At 45.6% G+C, this 25641-nt stretch overlaps 1 protein-coding gene across 1 annotated transcript in view; it reads right to left on the bottom strand.

The window, feature by feature from the left end:
- Window positions 1-25641, bottom strand: part of VSIG10 (V-set and immunoglobulin domain containing 10) — a 50312-nt gene that overhangs the window by 4233 nt on the left and 20438 nt on the right. Inside the window, exons 4-9 of the mRNA XM_007529341.3 lie at window positions 21967-22269; window positions 18238-18498; window positions 7170-7463; window positions 4154-4264; window positions 3846-3861; window positions 393-604 (exon numbers count right to left, since the gene is read on the bottom strand). Of these exons, the coding sequence (XP_007529403.2) occupies window positions 393-604; window positions 3846-3861; window positions 4154-4264; window positions 7170-7463; window positions 18238-18498; window positions 21967-22269 (1197 nt within the window). The remainder of the gene's footprint in view (window positions 1-392; window positions 605-3845; window positions 3862-4153; window positions 4265-7169; window positions 7464-18237; window positions 18499-21966; window positions 22270-25641) is intronic.

The raw sequence follows: 25641 nt of genomic DNA, 5'->3' as shown, positions 1-25641 counted from the left end.
ACAACAACAAAAAATAAACAAGGGCAACAAAAAGGGAAAATAAATAAAAAATTTTTTTAAATCATTTTTAAAAAGCAGAAAAAAAGACTCTGTAAGAACTATAAAGGCTAGAGGTGGGGACTGGGTAGAGAGCTTTGTTGGGGAGTGTGGAGTGAAACTATACCTCTGTAATCTTCTGGTCTTATAAACCATTATTAAATCACTAATAAAAATTTAAAAATCAAAAATATTTATTGACTGACTTAATGAGAAGGAAGAGGAGGACAAGAGGGCCACTCTGGTCATAGGCAGTGCCAGGATCAAACCCAGGAATTCAGATTTACAAAACACATCTGTGTTCACTGAGTCGCCTCCCTGGCCCCCAGCAGAGCTATTATGGAGAAGGAACTCACCTTGCAGAGCCAGGAGTCCGTTACCCATCTGTTCAATGTTCCCATTCACCAGTGCAGTCACTCTGTGAATGTGGCAGTGCTTATGTATTTCCTTAGGCAACTCCTCCCTCTCGACTGCTTCCTCCTCTTCCTCTTCCACAACATCTGCCTCCTCCTCCATCTCTTCCTCTTCTGAATCCACCAAAACCATGACATCACCCATGTCTTGCCCCCTAATTTCCAAAGGGAGAGAACTCATCAAGAAGATAATCTGTGTTTTCCTAACTTCTGCCCTCCCACAATAGAAATCCCTGTTTAGACTTTTCACAACCCCTTTGATAACCTGGAAAATTTAACTGTTAAGTCACTATTAAAATAGAGCCATTGTAACCTCTCAAAGAGTTACACTGCCACGGACTGCTACAGAAAATCCTATCTAGTGCTCAGTGAGTTTAATTATTCCCCTCACCCACCCCACATCCATGTTCCTCAGGCTGTGACCTCACTATCCCAGACAACTGTCATTTCAGCTCCCCTCACAGCTTCCCTCACAAATGTCCTGCTCCATTCCTGAAATGATCTTCTTTCTACCGCACTCATAGATATGTCTACTCGTCCTCTTTGTTCAAAGTCTAAGTAAAATCTCCTACCTCCCTCAGAACTACTTTTTCATGTGGAGCTCATGCCTAGTGGTTTAGCATTTATTGGCTCTCCATTCATTGTTGGATTTGCCCATTTTAAGATTTTAAGATGCATTTTGTTGATTTCATGTGAAACAAAGTTGTGTGTATGTGTCTGTGTGTGTGAGAAACAGACAGAGAGAGAAAGAGAGAGAGAGAGAGAAGCCATTATACCAGCACATGTAGCATGGGGGATCAAACTGGCAACTTTGGGCGGGCCACATTCTAAGTTCAGCCATTCCCTGGCTGTATACCCAGGTTTTTCATAAGGAAAGACAGACATGTGGTCTGGGAGGTGGTGCAGTGGCTAAGGCACTAGACTCTCAAGCATGAGGTCCTGAGTTCAATCCCTGGCAGCACATGTACCAGAGTGATGTCTGGTTCTTTCTTAAATAAATAGAATCTTAAGCAAAGAAAGAAAGACAGATAGACACATCAGGTCCAAACACAGTCCTAGAGCATTGCATTCCCACTTACTATTTGTTGTCCCGTTCCATGAAACACATGAGGACCCAGCAGTTCAGAAAGAGTCAGGAATTCTCTAGGAACATATGACTTGGGAACAGTGGTGCTGTAACTTGAACTCAGGTTCATTGATTCCAAAGCCTTTTCCCACAACTCTGTGATATTTTGTGAGAAGTAAGTCTGAGGAATGACAGACTCACTAGGAGAATAGCCCTCAAAAAATGGTTCCAGAATAATTCATTTATAAATGAGTCAAAAAGGAACTGTTTCCCCACAGGATCACAAAGAATTATCATTATTATTATTATTTATTTAGCCTCCAGGGTTATGCCTGCACTACAAATCCACTGCTCCTGGAGGCTATTTTCCCCCGTCAGATGCACTTGTTGTTTATCGTTGTTGTTGTTATTGCTGTTGTTGCTATTGGATAGGACAGAGAAGTCAAGAGGGAAGGAGAAGACAGGGGGGAAAGAAAGGTAGACACCTGCAGACCAGATTCACCACTTATGAAGCAACCCCCCTGCAGGTGGGGAGCTGGGGCTCGAACCTGGATCCTTACTCCGGTCCTTGCACTTTATGCATGTGCACTTAACCTGCTGCGCTACCACCTGGCCCCCACAAAGAATTATTTTTAATTGATATTTTATTTTATTTTATTTTGCCTCCTGGGTTATTGATAGAGCTGAGTGCTGGCACTACAAATCCACCACTCCCAACGGCAATTTTTCCTTTTTTTTTTTTTTTTGTCTCTTTCCATTTCATTCAATAGAAAAGAGAAATTGAGAGGGGAGGGCAGACAGAGAGGGAAATAGACATTTGCAGACCTGCTTCACCACTTGTGAAGCATTCCCACTGCAGGTGGGAAGCGGAGGCTCGAACCCAGGTCCTTGTGCATAGCATTATGTGCACTTGACCATATGCACCACTGCCCTGTCCCCTGATATTTCTTTCTTTATTTATTTATTGCCTCCAGGGTTATTGTTGGAGCTCGGTACTTGCACAACAAATCCACTACTCCTGGTGGTTATCGGTCCCATTTTTGTTGTCCTTGTTGTTGTTATTATTGCTGTTGTTGTTGGATAGGAGAGAGAGAAATCTAGAGAGGAGGAGAAGACGTGGGTGGGGGGGAAGACAGACACCTACAGACCTGCTTCATCACCTGTGAAGCAACCCCCTGCAGGTGGGGAGCCGGGGGCTAGAACCAGGACCCTTTCGCTGGTCCTTGCGCATTTGCCTCTGCGCTACTGCCAGCCCTGCCCCCTGTATTGTATTTTAAAGATTTATTTATCAGAGGGGGGCGCCTGGGGAACACACACCAGAGCATCAATCTGGCACACGGAGACATCACAAATCAGACTCAGGCCTGTATGCCTGAAATTCCAATGCTCTACTCATTGTGCCACCTCCTAGGCTGGCAGAGAATTCTTTATATATTTTTACTTTTAATGTGGTGCCATGGAATGGTCTCAGTGCTTTGGATATTGGTCATACAATTGAGTGGCCAGTCTCCTGCTCACCCCCTTTTTTTCATTTATTACAGAGAAAGAGAGAGAGAGAGAGAGAGAGAAAGAGAGAGAGAGAGAAAGAGAGAGAGAAGAGAGAAAGAAGAGACACAGCACTGCTCCACAATCCATGGGTCTCCCCTGTGACATCCAGGGTAATCCCATGTGGTCCTAGGGCTCAAACCCAGGACCTCAGCTGTGGAAAGGTGTGTATTCTGCTGGGTGAGGTATCCCCCAGTCCCTGAAAGGAATTGTTTAATCCTATCCAGAATCACCTAAGGAAACACAAGCTCCTTGATTTCTGACCAAGCGCTCAGACTCTATTCTAAAACAAGCTTTGGAACTACTACTACTTACTCTGCCCTTTTAGCAATTTGAGGCTCATTACACACGGTCAATGCAGGAATGACTGGGCTCCCTATGTACACACTTTCCTTTATGGCCCAACGACAGCCCAGTAATGTGCTCCACCCTGAAGTCTGGAGTTGTAAAAAGAACAAAGACTTTGGAATCAGTCAGACCTGAGTCTGGTGCAGGCTTCACTGCTTACTTCCCACATGGGCTTGTAGAAATCACTTCACTGAGCCTGCACCTCCTGAAAAATGGAGATGCCATCACCACCCCAGAGGGCTTGTGAGAGCTTATTGCGCATCATGACCAGCTCTTTTCACACACTGCCTCATGGAGCCGCCGGCCTGGTGTCTGGCCCAGCATGGGCTCTTCTTAGTGGCAGCTGCCGTTATTCTTTTTAGAAGAGGACACAAAGCAGCAGCCATGAGGACAGATCATGGAGATGGGCTTTGGGCTTATGCTGAGGGAACACTCACCTGAAAGCACTTCCAACTGAAGGGAGAAAAAGTAAAAAACAAAGTTAATATCTAATAACAGCTACTTCAGCCTCACATGTCTTTAATCAACTGAACATTTACAAAAAAGAACGAGCAGTGAGCAGACTGGCCCCACATCAAATGACATGGTGTTCAGGGATGGTCCACTGCTGCTTCATTACTGATCTGGATGCAGCAAAGAAGCCTACCCAGTAGGACCCCAGGGGGAGCATAGAAGGGACCTCCTCCCCCACCAGCCCCATGCCAAAAGCCTGAAAGGGAAGCAGAGGAACCCCCAAGGCACATACCTTTCCAGCAGAACACAGGGCTGTAATACAAGAAAAGCCCTGAGATGATAGCCAGTCCCAGCAGGAGAAGGCTCACGATAGTGCCCACAATTCCCCCGATGTTCACAGGTTCTGCAGAGACAGATCACACTGTTGACAAACCCACCTGATGATGTGCATACACTCCCTTTTCCTCTGCCTGGTCCCTGGTCTTATCTTGGTTTCATAAGCTTGGGAAAAGCATTCATTAGCTATCTTCTTGCCTCAGACAGTGACAATGTGTGAGACTCACTAGAATTATGTGATGTGAAAGAATACAGAAAGTTAGCATCTCCACATGTCAATATTGTTTATTAGAGCCAGTGAAATAGCTCAGTGTTAGAGCATAGGACCTGCATGCTGAGCATCCCAGAGGGCCCAGGTTCAACCCCTGGCACCACCATATGTCAGAATTTATCAGTGCTCTGGTGTGTGTGTGTGTGTGTATGTTAAATATAAATAAACAATGAATCCTTTATAAGAAAAAAAAAAAACCAGAGTAAGAGCAGTTCCTAAGAGCTGGCTGAATTAGAATCTCCTTTCCATCCCATTCTGAGGCTGACCTAGAATCCAGATCTAAAACAAGCTCTTATGAAATGACAGAGTACTCTTATGTATGACAGAGTAACCAGCCCCTACATGAGGGCTGAGATATAGTAACACATTAATATATATAATCACCTACTAAAGCTTCTTTCCTAAGATCCCTATTTTCATCTGCTCTATTCCTACTTTCTGATTACTGTTTATTAAACTCTTTGCCCTGCTTTACATCTTATGGTCTTTCAGTCACCAAGTTGCAGGTGCTATCATGATTGCATCCTGACTTCCTTGGGCAGATGACCTCACCCATGTGCCCGAAGCCTTACCTCTCCAGTGCCCTAGCCCACTAGGGAAAGATAGAAACAACCCGGGGTATGGATCAACCTGCCAGTGCCAATGTCCAGTGGAGAAGCAGTTACAGAAGCCAGAATGCCCACCTTCTGCATCCCAAAAAGAATTTGGGTCCACACTCCCAGAAGGGGAGAAATAATAGTGCAAGATGACCAGAGGGCTCTGAACTACAATTCCATCATGACCCAGAGAGAAGAGGAAAAGAAGAAGGACATTCAGAAGTAGTAATAGGTGTAGGTGTGACTTGGAAGGAAGATAGTGCAGGACCATAGGAGGGAAAAGGGGGGCAAATATATAAAAATATAGACAGATACAGAAATAACAGTCAACCTATATCTTTAACCTTGGGAGAACTATGATAGCTTCCAATGAAGGGAATGGGGACACAGAACTCTGGTGGTGGGAATGGAACAGAATTATACTCTCTATCTTATAAATTTTTATTGTTTTTGTTTGTTTCTTTGTTTATCAGAGCACTGCTCAGCCCTGGTGTATGGTGATGCGAGGGAGTAAACCCTGGACTTTGGAACCGCAGGCATGAGAATCTTTTTGCATAACCATTATGCTATTTACCCTCTGACCTCATAATTTAGTAAATCAATATTAAGTCACTAATAAAAGGGTTTTTTTAATGAAAGAAAGTAAGAGAAGGCAGAACCATAGGGGAAAAAATGGGCAAATATATAATAAATATAGGTATAGAATAATAGTCATCCTACGTCTGTGACCTTGGGAGAACTACTAGAGTTTCCAATGGAGAGAGTGGGGACACAGAACTCTGGTGGTGGGAATGATGTGGATTGTACCCCTATTACATCATAATTTTGTAAATCACTATACACACACACACAAGAACTACCATGCCACTTAAGATACAGAACAGTAATCAATACTTGTTAAATTTTTTTTTTTTTTTTTTTTGCTTCCAAGGTTATTGCTGAGGCTCAGTGCCTGTACTAAGAATCCACTGCCACTGCTCCTGGAGGCCATTTCCCCCATTTTATTGCCCTTGTTGTCATTATTATTATTGTTATCATAGTTGGATAGGACAGAGAGAAATGGAGAGAGGAGGGGAAGACAGAGAGGGGGAGAGAAAGATAGATACCTGCAGACCTGCTTCACTGCCTGTGAAGCGACTCCCCTGCAGGTGGGGAGCCAGGGGCTTGAACCAGGATCCTTTTGCTGGTCCTTGCGCTTTGTGCCATGTGCGCTTAACCCACTGCGCTACCACCTGACTCCCCACACTTGTGAAATTTTCTACAAGTTGAGTGGTCAGATTTAGAAAACAAAACATCACAAATGTTGTTGCTGTTCTATATCTTAAGTGGCATGGTACTTCTGTGGTATTATTCATGATGGCATTATAAATTATCATTTAATATATATATTATTTCTATTTTTAATGTGATGCCAGGGAATGAACTCAACCCCATTCATGCATAATATAACTAAATGGCCTCCTAAGCCCAGTGTTTTCTTTCTTCTTTTTATTTTGAGAGAGAGAAAAATAAAATAAAATAAAATAAAATAAAATAAAATAGATGAGAGACCCTAGCACTACTCCACCATGCCTAGTGCAGGGGCTCAAATCCAGGGTCTCTCACACATGGTAAGGTGTGTGCTCTACTGGGTGAGCTGTCTCTGAGCTGTTGTTTAGTATATCATACACACACACATATATTACTTGGAATGTAATTTATCTTTACCTTTTTTTGATAGGACAGAGAGAAATTGAGAGGGGAAAATGGGGGGGGGAGGGAGGGAGACACCTGCAGCATAATTTCACTACTCCTGAGGCTTCCTTTCTCTGGGTGGGCAGACAGACAGGGACTTGAACCTGAATCCTTGTGCATGGTAATATGTGCACTCCACCTGGTGCACCACCACCCAGCCCCCAATTTTTTATTGCTATGTAAATATTAGGGGTTGAAGACTAGCCAATTACTTTTCTCTGGCCACTCTGTCATGAACACAGGCAAGCAGACACTCCTGATCCTGGCTGGCCATGCCCTACAGCAGGGAGATACCAAACCATCTGTCCCCTGCTGGTGGGTGCCAGATTCTCTGAAGCCCAAGTACTCTTGGGGGTACGTCCACCACTCACCTTTAACACTCAGCCAGATGTCCACCTCCTTCACCCCCACGGCATTCTCAGCCCGGCAGACATAGTAGCCCTCATCCAGGGCCTGCGAACAGTTGCAGATGGTGAGAGTGGAGCTCTGGCCGGAGTGGGCAATGAGGTAGTGACCACTGGGCTGGATGACCACCTTGGGCTGAGTGAGGTTCCTCAGCCACACGATCCTGGCAGGGGGGTCTGCTCTAGACACTTGGCAGGTGAGCGTCACATTGCCCCCGAGTAAACATGTCTTCATGGGCTCAGAGAGAAGGGCGGGGCTCCCTAGTGGACGGAGAAGGTCAAGAAAGACATGTTTAAGGAGAGCCAGGCTTCAGTAGAGCTTTTACAAGAATACTATTTCCTCGGGAAGCAATTCTAGGAGTTTCTCTACCACTCTGGGTCTCATATAGTAATAAAAATTAACATTTACTGAACACACACTATGGTCAAGACACAGTTATACATATTACCCAGTTAGTTCTTGCAAAAGCCCTGTTTTTATTTTCTTTCGTTTTATGATTTTTCTCCTGGCCTCAGGGCTTCACTGGGATTTCATGCCCACACAATTTTACCATTTCCAGCTAACTCTCATATATATATATATATATTTCAGATAGAGGGTGAAAAGTAGGGGAGAGAGAAAGGAGAAACACCCCAGCACTGCTTTACCACCTGAGTAGCCTCCCTTTTTGTGGTGCTTTCATGTGGTGCCTGGGGCTCAAACCTGGGTCCTCACTCAGGGCAAAGTGTGCGTGTTAGCAGGTGAGCTATCTCCCAGTCCCCTCCCCATTAAAAAAAAACTTGTTATTTTATTAATAAAAGAGAGACAGAGCATCAAGCAGTGCTTAAAATCATGCATATGGGGAGTCAGGCGGTAGCACAGCGGCTTAAGCACGTGGGGCGAAGTGCAGGGACCGGCATAAGGATCCCGGTTTGAGTCCCCGACTCCCCACCTGCAGGGGAGTCACTCCACAGGCGGTGAAGCAGGTCTGCAGATGTCTTTCTCCCTCTTCTATCTAGTTCCCCTCTTCTATCCATTTCTCTCGGTCTTACCCAATAACAAGACATCAATAACAACAACAACAACAAAAGGGAAAATAAATAATTTTAAAAAAGAATCATGCTTATGAGTACAATACTCCACTATTATGACAATTCTTTTTTTAAGGCTGGAGAGATAGCTGAGTAGGGCACTGAGGCTGTCTCTCTCAGAGAGCTACTACTGTAATAACTGTAATAGAGGACACTCTGGTTCCATGCTGTCTCTCCCTCTTTTTCTTTCTCTTTCTACACACACACACACACACACACACACACACACTCAACCTAGAGTGGTGAAATCACGTATGCACAAAGCCCCAGTGAACACAATAAAGAAATTGTTTTTTTTCCCCCTTCCAGGGTTACTGCTGAGGCTCAGTATTGGTACTACAAATCCACTGCTCTTGGAGGCCATTTTTCCCATTTTATTGCCCTTGTTATTATTATTGTCATTGCTGTTGTTATTGCTGGATAGGACAAAGAGAAATCGAGAGAAGACGGGAAGGCAAGAGGGGTAGAGGAGGGGAAGAGAAAGACAGACACCTGCAGACCTACTTCACTGCTTGTGAAGCGACCCCCCTGCAAGTGGGAAGCCGGGGACTCGAACCGGGATCCTTGTGCCCGTCCTTGTGCTTGGTGCCACATGCGCTTAGCCCACTGTGCTACCACCTGACTCCCTAGAAAAGTTTAAAGAAACTTATCTACCTGTTCATTAACGAGAGAGAGAACCAGAACACTACTCCACCACATGAGGATCAAACTTGGAATCCTCACACATCCAGGTCTTGCCTTCTATCACTGTATCACCTCCCCGACCTTTATCACCATTTTCAGATGAGGAAACTGAGGCCCAGAGAGCACTCAATAGCTTACAAGTAACACCACTAAATTAGTAACTTGGTTAGGATTTAGAGTGGTTCACTGTGCTGGCTTGGCTGAGTGAAAAGGCTCTTAGTACATGGTTTTTCAGTGCTAAAACCATTATAATTGTGCTGGAGAAATAGCATAATGCTTCTGCAAAAGACTTTCATGCCTGAGGCTCTGACGTCCTAGGTTCAATTCCCAGCACAACTATAAGCCAGAGCTGAGCAGTGCTCTAGTGTTTATATCTTTCTCTCTGTATCTCTCTCACTAATATAAAATAAATAAATAATTTTTTAAAATAATAAAATAAGAGGGTCAGACAGTGCAGCAGGTTAAGCGCATATGGCATGAAGCACAAAGAGCTGCATGAAAATCCCAGTTCAAGTCCCCTCCCGCTCCCCAACTGTGGTGGTGGTGAGGAGATCGCTTCACAGGCGGTGAAGCAGGTATGTAGATGTCTATCTTTCTCTCCCCCTCTCTGTCTTCCCCTCCTCTCTCAATTTCTCTCTGCCCTATCTAGTAACAACACAACAAGGGCAACAAAATGGGAAAAATGGCTTCCAGGAGCAGTGGATTCATAATGCAGGCACTGAGCCCCAACAATAACCCTAGAGGCAAAATAAATAAATAAATATGAAATAATAACAATAATAAAACCAGTAAAATCTTGGGCAAACTAGGTTACTCTGTAAGACTAGAACCCAAATAACCGAAGTTTCATAGTTCATATTTCCTTCCTTCTTTTTGTTTTCTTCACATTCCTTCTTTCCATGTTAAAAGCTCCCACGTACAATAACCACATGACTCATTAAAAAAATGGGTACATGGCCTGACAGGGGTATTCAAAGGACAAGCAGGGCAGTAGTGTTAGTTTCCTGTTGCCACTACACAAACTGCTACAGACTTAGCCTCTTAAAGCAATAGCAATGTGTCCATTCACAGTGTCACAGGTGAGAAATCAGAAGCCATCTTTGAGGCTATAATCGAGACGTCTGCAGAGCTGGTTGCTTCTGGAGGCTCTATGGCAGAATCCATGCTTTTTTGCATTTTGGGCTTCTACAAAGCCCTTGGACTCCTTGAATCAAGGCCCTTTCCTTGTATTACTGCCCCCTCTTGAATTTCCCTCCCATCTCCTAATACTGAATCGAACTCTCTTTTATAAGGACTACTTTGATTACATTGGGTCACCCACAAAAAAATCCAGGGTAACCTCAAAATCTGTAATCTTATCTGCAAAGTCCCTTTAGCTACATCAGATAACATATTCACAGCTTCTAGGGACAAGGGACATCTTTGAATGTATAGGTCTCTCCAGGAAAATTCAAAATGTGGTGTCCCTGCAGCCTGAATCTGATTTGAATCAAGACATGAAGAAATATAAATTGTCTGGGGCTGGACGGTGGCAGATCGGGATAAGTGCACATAATACAAAGCGAAAGGATCTGTGCACGGATCCCGGTTCAAGCCCCCAGCTCCCCACCTGTAGGGAGACGCTTCACAAGTGGTGAAGTAGGTCTGCAGGTGTCTGCCCACCCCTCCATCTTCCCCTCTTATCTCAGTTTCTCTCTGAAAATTTTCTCAATTTTCTTCCAATAAAAAATGGCCTCCAGGAGCAGTGGATTCGTAGTGCTGGCACCGAGCTCCACTGATAACCCTGGAGGCAAAAAAAAAAAAAAGTCTACAGCCATACCACCCTGAATACACCCGATCTCATCTATCTTAGAAGCTAAGCAAGGTCGGGCCTGGCTTATATTTGAATGGGAGAACTATAAGAATTGTGTTTTCTTTGTATAAGAAGCCTTCACCCAAAACATACAATCTCTGGAAACGGGTAGCAAATTCATTCAGGGGATTTACTCATTCGGGAGTATATTTTCAGCAGCTGAGGGATACAGGGTGGCACGCTGGGTTGTTGCCCGGGAGAGTGACATAATATGCTTCCCTTTGGCAGCTGTGCTGAGACAATCTAGGGTTTCACTGGGAAGAGAGGGAGGACAAAGCACAAGAAAAAATATATAGCTGAACCCAAAGTCTGTCTCTCTCTCCCTCTAGATCACGTTCACCAAACAGTCCCCAGGTCCAGATCTGCTCAGAACGTTCACAAGTCACATCCCTGTCAGGTCTCCCACACACACCCTGTGTTGCTTCCCCTCTCTGTGGTCCACACAGATTTCCTTCGGGGTCACAGCAGTGTCAAGCCTCATCAGTATGTATTGGGGGAGGGAGGGCAAGAAGAGGGGACGGCGAACTGACACTTGAGAAGTTGAAAAGCCAAAAAACTGTTTCCCCCGGTGCAGCCCCACCAGCCACCTCTCAACAAACAACTGTCATGGATATGAATATACTTCTGCCAAAAGGAGCATGCACACCCTCAGAAAAACTGAGTCACCCACCCAGCCAGTAGGGCACCTAGCTGTTCAAAGAGTTTAGCTTCAAAGGCAACTGGGTGTAAGAGGTGTGGGCAGGGTGGGAGGGTGGGTGAGGCAGGGCCCCTTGGAGATCTTCAAGAGATGGACACCGCATGAGGACCTTCACAGACTGCTCATCACGAGCTCCGCTGGCTTCTTCACTCCAGGGGCCCGCAGGCCATCTGAAAGAAAGCCAGGCAGCAAGATCGCACACGGTTCTCCTGTCCTTCTGGGAGCTGTGCTGTCCTGCTTCTCAGCAGTGGGGATTAACATTCCCTTTCAGAGGCAGGGAGATAGCTCCCTCAGAAGACTGTACACTTTATTATACACGAGGACCTGGGCTTGAGACCCCAATACCACAGTGGAGCACTGTGCATAGCGCCACATGCATGGTATTGACAGAAGTTCCTGGAATAGTCAAACAGTGCTGTGGTATTTCCAGTCTCTCTCCCTCTCCCTCTCCCTCTCCCTCTCCCTCTCCCTCTCCCTCTCCCTCTCCCTCTCCCTCTCCCTCTCCTTCTCTCTCTCTCCATCAATGGGTTGTTTGGTTTTTTTTTTGCCTCCAGGGTTACTGCTGGGGCTCGGTGCCTGCACTACAATCCACTACTCCTGGAGGCAAATTTTTTCCCTTTGTTGCCCTTATTGTTTTATTATTGTTGTGGCTATTATTATTTTTATTGATGTTGTTGTTGTTGTTGTTAGATAGGACTGAGAGAAATCGAGAGAGGAGGGGAAGACAGAGAGGAGGAGAGAAAGATAGACACCTGCAGACTTACTTCACTGCTTTTGAAGCGACCCCCCTGCAGGTGGGGAGATGGGGGCTCCAACTGGGATCCTTATGCTGGTCCTTGCACTTTGTGCCATGTGCATTTAACTCACCATGCTACCACCCTACCCCCAGTGTCTGAAATTTAAAGGAAAAAAGAAAATCTACCAGGAGCAATGGAATTATGTATGGGCAGGAATCTAGAGGGCAAGAAACAAACAAAAATAATCTCTCCCTCTTTTTTTTTAATTGGCTAGAGACAGAGAGAAATTAAGATGGAGAGGGGGAAGTAGAGATGGAGAGAGACAGAGAGACACCTGCAGTACTGCTTCACCACTCATGAAACTTCCCCCTGCAGGTCAGGACCAGGGGCTTGAACCGGGTCCTTGCACGCTGTAGTGTGTGCGCTAACCAGGTGCACCCCTGTCTGGCCCCACAAAAATAATCTTTCAATGACTACTGAATTCTCCCAGGTACAATGATTCAGAGACTCCTCTCTCAAGGGCACTGCTACTGAAAGTGCTGTTCCTGAGACTCAATTTCTCTCTGTCATATAAAATAAAATAAAATAAAATTTAAAAGTCCTTTATTTAAAACAAATAAAGTAATTTTCTAAAACATTCCCAGCATCCAAGCATTAGACTTGTATACCTAAGGTCCCAGAGATCCTAGATTCAATCCCTGGCATCACCACATGCCAGAGCTGAGCAGTGCTCTGTTCTGTCTCATAAAAATAAGTTAATTTAAGGCCAGGCAGTGCTGTACCTAGTAGAGCTTACAGGTTACAATGCTCATGGACCCACGTTCAAAAGTGAGTCCTAGTCCCTTCTGGTGACCAGGGTCTGATACAGAGGATACTCGCATGTTTGCAGCATGAGTCAGTAAGAAGGCTCAGCTGCTGAGTGTCACTTGTCCGGGAACACAGGCACCTCCTGTCACCCCAGGACCCTACTCAGCATGTCTGTTCTGCTGTATCTGGCAGATAAGACAGATAAACTAGGAAGGAAATGTCACCATGGTGGGCAGGGCCCTTCTCCTTGTTTCCTGGAGCTGTTATAGCAAACCGCTGCAAACTGGGTGGTTTAAAACACAAACTGGGCTGAGAAGATAGCATAATGGTTATGCAAAAATGACTGATACCTGAGGCTCTAAAGTCCCCTACCACCACAACCCAGAGGTGAGCACTGCTTTGGTGAAGAAGGCAGAGGAGAAAGATGAGGAAGAGAAAGAAGAGGAAGGGGGGAGGTAAAACAACCTCTAAAAAGAGCCATCACGGGAGTTGGGCGGTAGCGCAGCGGGTTAAGCGCAAGTGGTGCAAAGCCAAGGACCAGCATAAGGAGCCCCCGGCTCCCCACCTGCAGGGGAGTCGCTTCACAAGCGGTGAAGCCGGTCTACAGGTGTCTGTCTTTCTCTCCCTGTCTCTGTCTTCCCCTCCTCTCTCCATTTCTCTCTGTCCTACCTAACAATGACATCAGTAACAACAGTAATAACTACGACAACAATAAGAACCAACAAGGGCAGCAAAAGGGAAAATAAATTAATTAAAAAATAAAGCCATCTCCTTGCATGAGGGAGAGATCCCTGGGTTCAAACCTGGCACAAGGAAACACCACAGACAGCATCAGAGGAGTTCTATGGATGTTGATGTCTCCACTCTCTGTTCTAAATATTTTATTTATTATTTGTCAGTGAAAGAGAGATACAGAGAAAGATATGGAGAGAGACCAGAGCACTGCACAACTCTGGCTTATGGTGGTGTGGAGATTGAGCCTGGGACCTCAGAGCCTCAGGCATGACAGTCTTTATGCTATCTCCCCAATCCTGTTCTTCCCATTGCCCCTTTTTTATTTTCTCTTTCTCCCTCACTCCCTCTCTCTCAAGAAAATAAACAATAAATAATGGGGCCAGGGAAGCTGCTTAGAAGTATCATCCACAGGCGTCGGGCGGTAGTGCACTGGGTTAAGCGCACGTGGCGCAAAGCGCAAGGACCGGCATAAGGATCCCGGTTTGAACCCCCAGCTCCCCACCTGCAGGGGAGTCGCTTCACAGGGAGTGAAGTAGTTCTGCAGGTGTCTCTCTTTCTCTTCCCCTCTCTGTCTTCCCCTCTTCTCTCCATTTTTCTCTGTCCTATCCAACAGCAACAACATCAATAACAACAATAATAACTACAACAAGGGCACCAAAAGGGAATAAATAAAATAGTAAAAAAAAAAAAAATCTTAAAAAAAAAAGAAGTATCATCTACAACAACAGGGGCCCAGTGGTAGCACACCTAGCTGAGTGCACATGTTACAATGTGCAAGGGCCAGGGTTCAAGCCCTCAGTCCCTATATACAGGGTGAAAGCTTCACAGATGGTGAAGCAATGTAGCAGCTCGCTCTCTCTCTCTCTCTCTGTCTCTCTCTTTCTCTCCCTCCATTCTTGATTTCTCTCTGGCTCTATCAAATAAATAAATAAAATGTATAAACAATAATAACAACAACTGATATGTATTTCCTCACTTCGCAGAGGCCAGAAGTCAAAGTATCAGCAGGGCTTGCTCCCTCTGCAGGCTCTGCAGAAGGAACAAGCCCATGGGCCTCTTAGATCCAGGCAGATGCCCACAACCCCCAGTGCTCCCTGACTGAGAGAGTTACTACTCTGACTTCAGCATCACATGGCCTTCTCTAAAATATTCAAAGTGTCCCTCTATTTTATTTTTAAATTTTATTTGTTTATTTATGAGAAGGGGAGGGGAGAGAACCAGAGGGGCCAGGCAGTGGTGCACCGGGTTAAGCACACACATTACAGTGCATGAGGACCCAGGTTCAAGCCCTTGGTCCCCACCTGCAGGGGGGAAGCTTCGTAAGTGGTGAAGCAGGTCTGCAGGTGTCTCTCTGTCTCTTTCCCTCTCTACCTCTCCCTCTCAGTTTATTTCTGTCTCTACCCAAAATAATAAATAAAAATGTGAGAGAACTAGAGCATCATGAAAACTCAGGACCTCATGCTTGACAGTCCAACGCTTTATCCATGGTGCCACCTCCCAAGCTGCATCCCTCTTTGAATCAGGAGACCAATCATTGGACTAGTATGTTTTCCCTCCATTAAACTGCATCATAATTTAGCCACATGTGCAAAGCCCCTTATTCTGGATAAAGTCAGATCCAGGGAGCTAAGAGACAGCTCACCCAGCAGAAGATAAGTCTTTTTAAAAAAAATTTAAATATTTATTTACTTTTCCTTTTGTTGCCCTTTTTTATTGTTGTTGTAGTTATTATTGTTGTTGTTTTTGATGTCCTTGTTGTTAGATAGGACAGAGAGAAATGGAGAGAGGAGGGGAAGACAGAGAGGGAGAGAGAAAGACAGACACCTGCAGACCTACTTAACCACTTGTGAAGCGACTCTCCTGTAGGTGGAGAGCCAGGGGGCTCAAACTGGGATCCTTACAGCCAGTCCTTGGCTTCGTGCCATGTGCACTTAACCCGCTGCTCTCCAGAGGATAAGTCTTAATATGCACCTGGGGTCAGGCCCAACACTGCATGGGGGCACTGTTGACAGCAGGGGTGCGGGGTGGCCCTCCATAGATAGTAGAGCAGTGCCTTGGTGTTTCTTCCTCTCTCGCCCCTCCTCATATAAAGAATAAGAGGAGGAGTGTGGGGGGGGTGTCCAATGGTACCACACATGTGTAATATCCTGGCCCTTGCCCTAACACTAAATTAAAAGACAAAGGGGGGGGGCGCTGGGTGGTAGCACAGCGGGTTAAGCACGCATGGCACAAAGCACAAGGACCGGAGCAACGATCCCAGTTCGAGCCCCCGGCTCACCACCTGCAGGGGAGTCGATTCACAGGCAGTGAAGCATGCAGGTGTTTATCTTTCTCTCCAACTTCTTCCCCTCCTCTCTCCATTTCTCTTTGTCCTATCCAACAACAACGACAGCAATAACAACGACAATAGCAACTATAAACAACATGGGCAATAAAAGGGGAAAAAATAGCTTCCAGGAGCAGTGGATTTGTAGTGCAAGCACTGAATCCCAGTGATAACCCTGGAAGAAAAAAGGGGGACAAGGGTATATGCATAATGGTTATGCAAAGAACATCTTATGCCTGAGACTCTAAAGACCCATGTTCAACCCCCCCCACTACCAAAAAAACAGAGCTTATCAGTGTTTTGATGAGAGAGAGATAGAGATAGAGATAGAGAGAGAGAGAGAGAGAGAGATCCAGGAGGTGGCTCAGCCAGTAAAGCACACATATTAAAATGCATGAGGACCTGCGTCTCAGTTTCCAGTCAGGGAAACTGCAAGGAGTATCTGCAAGGGGGATACTTCTCTCCATTGTTATTGGTCATTTCTATCAAGAACAACACAATAGACCCTTTTGTGGGCCCCCATAGGACCTTGCCCTCAACTTGGATCAACAGTGGTAGAGAATGTTCCATCCTCCAAAGGGAGGATGGACAACATACTCTATGCTACACCTGAGGAAGATGGGTTGATACTGGGGCAGCTTGGAATGTTCCTACTCATGACCACAGAATGTGAGCTCAGATCTACAGGGATGCAGAGGTCACACAGACTCCTAAGCTGAATATGGGCCCCAGATCACATCAAACCGATGGGGTTTACAGTCAACAATATTTATACCCTTTTCCCATATTAGGGAGCTACTCTCTTCCCTGAGCCAGCTTTCTGGTCCTTTTCCCAGCCATGATATCATCTCCCCAGACAATAACTTGGATCCACCTGCACATCAGATTTCAGGCTCAGGGGAAAAAACAAAAACAAAAATTATGCCTACTAGCTATCTACAAAATGGAGGACCCCCCCCCCAACTCTTCAGCTATACTATTCCAGCCTTTAGGTCCATGATTGTTCAACAATTTGTTTGACTTTGCATGTTAACTCTCTTTTCAACCACCAGGTTCCAGATGCTAGCATGATGCCGACCAGACTTCCACGAGCAGACAACCCCACCAACGTGTCCTGGAGCTCCACTTTCCCAGAGCCCTTCCCCACTAGGGAAAGAGAGAGACAGGCTGGGAGTATGGATCCACCTGTCAACGCTCATGTTCAGTGGGGAAGCAAATACAGAAGCCAGACTTTTCACCTTCTGCATCTCACAATGACCTTGGGTCTATACTCCCAGAGGGTTAAAGAATAGGAAAGCCAGGAAGCAATTACAGAAGCCAGACCTTCTACCTTCTGCAACCCTCAATGACCCTGGGTCCATGCTCCCAGAGAGATAGAGAATGGGAAAGCTATCGGGGGAGGGGGTGGGTTATGGAGATTGGGTGGTGGGAATTGTGTGGAGTTGTACCCCTCCTACCCTATGGTTTTGTTAATTAATCCTTTCTTAAATAAAATAAATAAATAAATAATAAAAAAATTTAAAAGAATAGGAAAGCTATCAGGGGAGGGGATGGGATACAGAGTTCTGGTGGTGGGACTTGTGTGAAGTTGTAACCCTCTTATCCTATGGTTTAGTCAATGTTTCCTTTTTATAAATAAAAAAAATTTTTTTAAATGTTTGTTGTTGATGTTTGTTTTTTGTTTTGTTTTTCCCAGAAGAATGGAAGATAAATGAGCCCCAACCTGGCCAGACTTCCCTGGATTGAAGACACCACCAATGTGTCCTGGAGCTCAGCTTCCCCAGAGACCCATCCTACTAGGGAAAGAGAGAGGCAGACTGGGAGTATGGACCGACCAGTCAACGCCCATGTTCAGCGAGGAAGCAATTACAGAAGCCAGACCTTCTACCTTCTGCAACCCTCAATGACCCTGGGTCCATGCTCCCAGAGGGATAGAGAATGGGAAAGCTATCGGGGAGGGGGTGGGATATGGAGATTGGGCGGTGGGAATTGTGTGGAGTTGTACCCCTCCTACCCTATGGTTTTGTTAATTAATCCTTTCTTAAATAAAAAATAAATAAATAAATAAAAATTAAAAAAAAAAAAAAAATGAGCCCCAACCCAAGGACAAGGCAAGCCAGACTCACTGATTTGTACCACGCAGCTAGTTCCAGACTCTGGCCCCAGCACGTGGCTTGCGACACACTTGAACTTCTTGCCATCTGACAGCTGGGACTGGTTCAGCACCTCCACTCCAAGTCTTGACTTGCCCACAACCACACCTCCTGGCTCTTCTGTCCACTGAAAGGTAGGGTCCGGATATCCTCCATGCCAGCGACAGGTGAGCTGCAGTACGGAAAGTCCTGGTGACGTCTCTGCCCAGCATTGAGGGACAGACAAAGGGAGGGCTGCAAAACACCAGAGAACTTGGGCTCCATCACAGACTCTATGACCAGCAGCAGGGGTGGGAGGGATGAAGTGATGACAGAAAGAGGGAATCAGAGAAACACGGACCCCAAGCAGTCTATTTTAAACCAGCTCCCAGCACAAACGCTGCCTGGCAATCATCAGGTTTCCTTTGCTGGGGGTGGGGTTCATCTTTGCATTTCTCACCAATCACCTGAGGTTATTTAAGTTGAAACTCATTAGATTACAAATTTATTTTCGTAGTCACACCACCCACATTTTAAGTGTTCAGTAATCATACAGGGTGAGAGGCTACTATATTAGGCCACACCGGATTTCCTATCACCATGGAAAGTTTTGCTGAACAGGGCTGGTCCCTAGAGGGGTCACAGGTTGGAATCCCTATTATACACTTTCTTTTTAACATGTGCACGTATCACACACACAAACATCGAACAAGTTATAAACTTCTATTTCCAATGTGATTAACGTACTGAAATATATATATATATATACATACATATACATACACATTATATGTGTATATTATATATTTTAATATACATTTATTAACTTAGAAATTATTATTATTACTTTTGTTATTATATTGTCATTACCGGGGTTTTACTGCTGACTTTTTCAAATAGAAAGAGATAGGGGCCTCTCTGATACACTTGGTTAAGCACATACATTATCATGCACAAGGACCTGAGTTTGAGCTGCCATTTCCCACCTACAGGGGAGAAACTTCACAAATGGGGAAGTCGGTACTACAGGTGTCTCTCTGTCTCTCTCCCTCTCTGTCTCCCCTTTCCCTCTCAATTTCTCTCTTTCCTATCAAATAAAGAGGGGGAAAAAAATAAAGGGAAAATATGGCCACTAGGAATGGTGGATTCATCACAGACACTGAGAGCCCCAGGGATAATCCTGGTGGCAATAAAAATATATATATATATATATATATATATATATTTTTTTTTTTTTACAAAGACAAAGGGCTGGGCAGTCATGTACCCAGTAGAGTTCACACATTATCATGCTGAAGGACCCGGGTTCAAGACACTAGTCATCACTTGCTATAACCCTGGGGGAAGAAAAAGGGGGGGCAGGGAAAAAACACAACACTAAAGCTGCCTTCAATGCCGTGGAGGCTGGGCTGGAACATGGGTTGCATGCATGGCAAATCTGGCACGCTCTCAGGTGAGTGTATATATATATATATATATATTCCCTTTTGTTGCCCTTGTTGTTTTATTGTTGTAGTTATTATTGTTGTTATTGACGTCATTGTTGGATAGGACAGAGAGAAATGGAGAGAGGAGGGGAAGACGGAGAGGGGGAGAGAAAGATAGACACCTGCAGACCTGCTTCACCACCTGTGAAGCAACTCCCCTGCAGGTGGGGAGCTGGGGCTCAAACCGGGATCCTTGAGCTTTGTGTCATGTGCACTTAACCCGCTGCACTACCACCTGACTCCCTCAGGTGAGCTTTTTTTGTTCTTACTGTAAATGAATTAATATAGAAAAAATTAGAATCTTATATGCCTTTACAAAGTAAAAAGGGTTTTGGGCATATACCAAATGATGGCTGGAGAACAAGTGACAGTTTTCTTCTTTATACTTGTCTGTTTTTGTTCTTTTTTTGTTTTTTTTTTGCCTCCAGGGTTATTGCTGGGTCTTGACCTGTGAAGTCAGTGGTGAGTAATTTCCACACCTACTAATTGGTTGCACTGATGCTCCTTTCCACTGGCACAGATGATGAGTACACTATACATTCTACAGCGGTTCTTGTCCAAGAGATTTGTGTAGAGATACATTTGCTTGTTGTTTCCTCACCCCCAAGATTACAGCTGGGGAACCGCTGGTTTGTAATAGGGCCTGCAGGCGCAGGCTCGTGAATATAATGTGTGAGGCTGGAAGAAGGGCTAAATAGATCATGGTGGAGCCATCCCAACAGACTGTTATTCAGCCATAAAAAACATGGCGTATTGACACCTGCTACAACATGGGTAAATCTTGCTCAGTGTGAGAAGACTGACATGAAAGACCACATTCTGGGTAGCTGTATTTATATCAAATACGCAGAAGAGGCAAACCCACAGAGAGAGACACAGATTGGTGAGGCTGGAGGAAGAGAGGGTGGAGTGGCTGCTTGATGGGTGTGGGGATTCCATCTTGGGCAATAAAAACATTTTTTGGGAGGCTGAGAGATTGCTCAGTGTATAAAGTACATAACTTACTAAGCCTAGGGCCAGGGGTTCTAGCCCCAGCACCAGATGGGAACTACACAGACAGCACCAAGGGAACTCTATGGGGGGTGGAGCTATGCTTTGCTGTCTCTCCTTTCATTCTCTCTCTTTCTCTCTCTCTCTCTCTCAAAAATGTAGAATTAGAAAAAATGAGAAGGCAGCAGACAGCTCACTCCTTAAAGCCCACATCCTCCTGTGCATGAGGCCCTTAGCTCAAGCTCTGACAACACAGGAAGCACGATGAATGGCACGGGGGAGAACTCCATAGACGGCAGAGTGGCGCTTTTGGCATCTGTCTTCTGTTTCTCTCTCGCTCCTCTCTCTCACTCTCAAAAGGAAAAATCCAAAGAGGCCAGGAGACAGTGCACACAGTACAGGGCACACTTCGCGGTGTTCAAGGACTGTCACCACATGGGAGCACACTACAAAAGGTACTAGCTTCACAATCAGTGGAGCAGTGCTGTGGCATCTGTCTCTCTTTGCTTCCTCTCTCCCTGCCTTTCACACTCTGTCTGTATAGCACCAAACTAGCATAGGTGTGAAAGCCCAGAGGAAAAAGAATCAAGGATGGAGAACTGGGGGTCGAGTGGTGGCACACCTGGTTAAGCGTGTGCGCACGTGTGTATGCGTGCGCACACACACACACACACACACACACACACTCTCTCTCTCTCTACAGTATGCAAGGACCACGGTTTAAGCCCCTGGTCCCCTCCAGCTGGGGGAAAGCTTCACAAATGGTGAAGTAGAGCTGCAGCTGTCTGTCTCTCTTTCTCTCTGTGCCCCCCTCCCCTCTCAATTTCTGTCTCTATCCAGTAATAAGTAAACAAAATTAAAAAAAAAAAGTTTAAGAGAATTGGGCCTGGTGGCCACTCAGCAGTAGTGAGCAAAAGCGAGCCTCTGGACTCATTCCCCAGGATATTATAAAAAATAAAGAAAAAATTTCATAGCTAGATAGAAGTGAGGCTTGCCCAAACTGCACGTGTACTAAGTGCCACCAAAGCATCCATTTTAAAACGGTTAATGCTGTATTCTGTTCTTCCATGTCAACTTAAAACAAACAAGCATGACAGCAGTAGGCTCAGCTTTCACATCCCTCTGCGGCTCAAAGGTGTATTAGGACAGTAGCAATGGGTATGTCTTTGCAGACAAAAGGAAGAGGCACAGATACATGAACAAGGATGGGGGGTGGGGCAGCGGGGAGGGAGCGCTTCTTACGCACAGTAGACCAGGAGCTCGGAGGTCACCTGGCGATGTCTCCCGCTGAGCTCGTTGCTGGCTGAACAGGTGTAGTTCCCTTGGAGGTTCTGTGACATCCGTAACAGTGAGAATTGGCTGGACGTCAGGTTGTTTTCAAAGGGCTCAATGTTGGAACCCGTGGCCTGGAACCACCACTCCACTTTGGGCAGGGGGTGGGAGCTGCTCCTGCAGCTGAAGTCCACCTGGGAGCCCTGGGCTGCATAGAGGGTGCCGTTGGGGAGCGAGCCAGTGGTGGAAATGTTGACCTCCACTTTGTAGGGGCCACCTGGGAATAATAGGAGGGACAGGGAAGGTGTCTGTGACTTCAGAGTTAGGTTGAAAAAACACAGTGGCAAAGTGACTTAATCAATCATGCATGCTCCCCAGTTCCTGATATTTCTAGTTTATAGTTATTTTCCTTTACATTCCCCCCCCTTTTGTTGCCCTTGTTTATTGTTATTATCATTGTCATGGCTTCCATTGTTCTTGAACAGGACAGAGAGAAATTGAGAGGGGAGGGGAGGGGAAAACAGAGAGGGGGAGATAAAGACACCTGCAGACCTGCTTCACCACCTGTGAAGTGACCCTCCCCTGCAGGTGGGGTGCGGGGGCTCGAACCAGGATCCTTGTGTCAGCCCTTGTGCTTTATGCCATGTGTGTTTACCCTACTATGCTACCACCCGGCCCTCTACATTTTTTTAATTAATTTATTTATTGCATAGAGACAGAAATCAAGAGGGACAGAGGAGATGGGGAGAAAGATAACCCACAGCATTGCCGCACTACTCATGAAGCTTTCCTCTTCTCTAATCCCAAAGGGGGTACTCGGGGCTTTGTAACACATATGTGCATTGTAACACGAATGTTCTACAAGGTGTGCCACCGCCTAGCCCCTTGTTTTCCTTTTTGTTTCTTTCTATTGCAGAGAGAGAGAGAGAGAGAGAGAGAAAAGAAGAGATACCACAACATCAGTCTGTCGCCCAGCCCATGCAGCTACTCCTTTTTTGTTGTTGTTTTTAACCAGAGCACTGCTCAGCTCTGGCTTATGGTGGTGTAGGGGATTGAACCTGGGGCTTTGGAACCTCAGGCATGAGAGTCTATTTGCATAACCATTATGCTATCTACCCTCTGCCCCCATGCAGCTACTCCTGTGCAGTGCATGTTGCTCCCGAATGTGGTGGCAAGGTTTGACCCACATGGCAGGGATCTTATACATAGTAAGGTGTGTGGTCTACCAAGTGAGCTATCTCCCTGTCACTTACTTAACTGTTAACTAGTTGGCTTAGTGTCTTGATTATGATTGGTTGTACTTAGTTATAAATGATATTTATTGAATTCAGGAATTACATTCTGAAATCACTGTTACTATTTTCTTTGCTGAAGTATTCAATGTAAAATATGAAATAAAGGGGCTGGGTGGTGGCACACCTGGTTGAACGCACATGTTAGAGTGTGTAAGGACCCAGGTTTAAGCCCTTGGTCCCCACCTGCAGGGGGAAAGCTTTGCAAGTGGTGAAGCAGTGCTGCAGGTGTCTCTTTGTCTCTCTCCCTCCCTATCATTCCCTTTCTATTTCTGGCTGTCTATATTCAATAAATAAATATAATTAAAAAAATAAAATAAAAATCACATTTTAGCCAGTGCCATTGGTAGCACAACAGACTGTCATACCTGAAATACCCAATATCCCAGATTTAATCGCCAGCACCACCATAAGTAAGAGCTGAACAATGCCAAGAAGAAGGAGAAGGAGTGTTGGTCTGCTTCTAAATTCTGCTTCTAAGACCCCTTCTGTTGCATTGTTTGATGCTGTGGTCTATTTACATAATCACTGTTTTGTTTGCACTGGTTTAATCCCACTGGTTCCCGCTCTTTTTCTACTCCGCCCCCTCTCCTAGTCACTTCCTGTTTTCCACTGTTTAATCCCCACTGGTTTGCTGAGCTTTTTCCTTCTCCCCACCCCCTATCCTACATACTTCCTCTTCCTGACACTTCCACCTCAGGAGATATAAAGGACAGGATTTTCTAATGAATAGAGATTAGATTGTTGAACTGCATCCCCGCTCGTCAATAAAGATTGAACTGTGTTCCCAGCTCAGCCATGAGTCCCTGGTCGTCTCTCTCCTGCCTGTGAAGCTAGCCCGGCAAAGGAGAAGAAATAGATGCCATTCCAGGGGCTAGAAAATAGCTCATTCTGTATAGCATACACTTTGCCGTGTACCAGGATCTGGGTTCAAGCTCCTGGTCACTACGCATAGGGGAAGCAGCGTGATGGTGTCTCTCCTCCTTCTCTGTCTGTCTTCCCCAACCAAGTGGGGAAAAAAAAAAAAAAAATGAATCCATTAGGAGCAATGGAATCATCTACACATAAAGCTATAGCAAACCAATGTTGGTAAGTAAATAAATAAAAATAAACTTAAAATACACACACACACACACACACACACACACACACACACACACACACACACACACACACACGATACTGGCCTGGAGCTAACAGACAGAAAAAAATGAAGCAGCCAGTGAGGTGGACAACATCTATCAAATGCTGACAGGTGATAGACAAATGCTGTTAAATGTACCTGAGCATGTGCTCATTTAATCGTGGGAATGGGATGATCAGTCCTTACAGAAACAGGAACAATGCATTTTTCTCCTTTTTAAAAGCACTGATGACTTGAAAGACTCCCTGTACATTAAGAAAACCAACGGGGAGTGGGGTGGGGTGGGGTGGTGTGGAGTCGGGCGGTAGCGAGGTGGGTTAAGCGCATGTGGCGTAAAGCGCAAGGACCGGTGTAAAGATCCCGGTTCGAGCCCCTGGCTCCCCACCTGTAAGGGAATTCCGTTGCGTCACAGGCGGTGAAGCAGCTCTGCAGGTGTCTGTCTTTCTCTCCCTCTCTCTGTCTTCCTCTCCTCTTTCGATTTCTCTCTGTCCTAGCCAACAACAACAATAACTACAACAGGAAAACAAGGGCAACAAAAGGGAAAATAAATAATAAAAAAATTTAAAAAAGAAAAAGAAAAGAAAACCAACAGAGGTCGGACGGTAGTGCAGCGGGTTAAGTGCACGTGGCGCACAGCACAAGGACCAGCGTAAGGATCCTGGTTCGAGCCCCGTCTCCCCACCTGCAGGGGAGTCGCTTCACAGGCAGTGAAGCAGGTCTGCAGGTGTCTATCTTTCCCTCCCCCTCTCTGTCTTCCTCTCCACTCTCCATTTCTCTCTGTCCTATCCAACAACGAACGACATCAACAACAATAATAACCACAAGGCTGCAACAAGGGCAACAAAAGGGGGAAAAAATGGCCTCCAAGAGCAGTGGATTCATGGTGCAGGCACTGAGCCTCAGCAATAACCCTGGAGGCAAAAGAAAAAAAAAAAAAAGAAAAAGAAAACCAACACCCCAGGCCTGAGACTGCTTTCCTACCTAGGCTGGGAGCTTGGGTCAGAAGGGTTCCTACCATCCCCAGGATTGACAGGAGTTACACTGTGGTTTGGGAGGTGTTCAAATGTCCCGTTCACTATAGCAGGCTGGGTATGAAGTATGTGGATCAGCAGGTCCTAGGGAGTGCCCATACCTGGCAGGTGAGCAGCTAAGCAGAAGGTTCCTGTGTGGACTTGGCAGGTAGGGTCTTGCAAGAGACCTCTTTCATACTGGC

Source organism: Erinaceus europaeus, unplaced genomic scaffold (assembly GCF_950295315.1).
Source record: "Erinaceus europaeus unplaced genomic scaffold, mEriEur2.1 scaffold_416, whole genome shotgun sequence".
Taxonomy (NCBI): domain Eukaryota; kingdom Metazoa; phylum Chordata; class Mammalia; order Eulipotyphla; family Erinaceidae; genus Erinaceus; species Erinaceus europaeus.
Note: the sequence above shows the minus strand (reverse complement) of the source record. Positions and strands in the feature narration are given on the sequence as shown.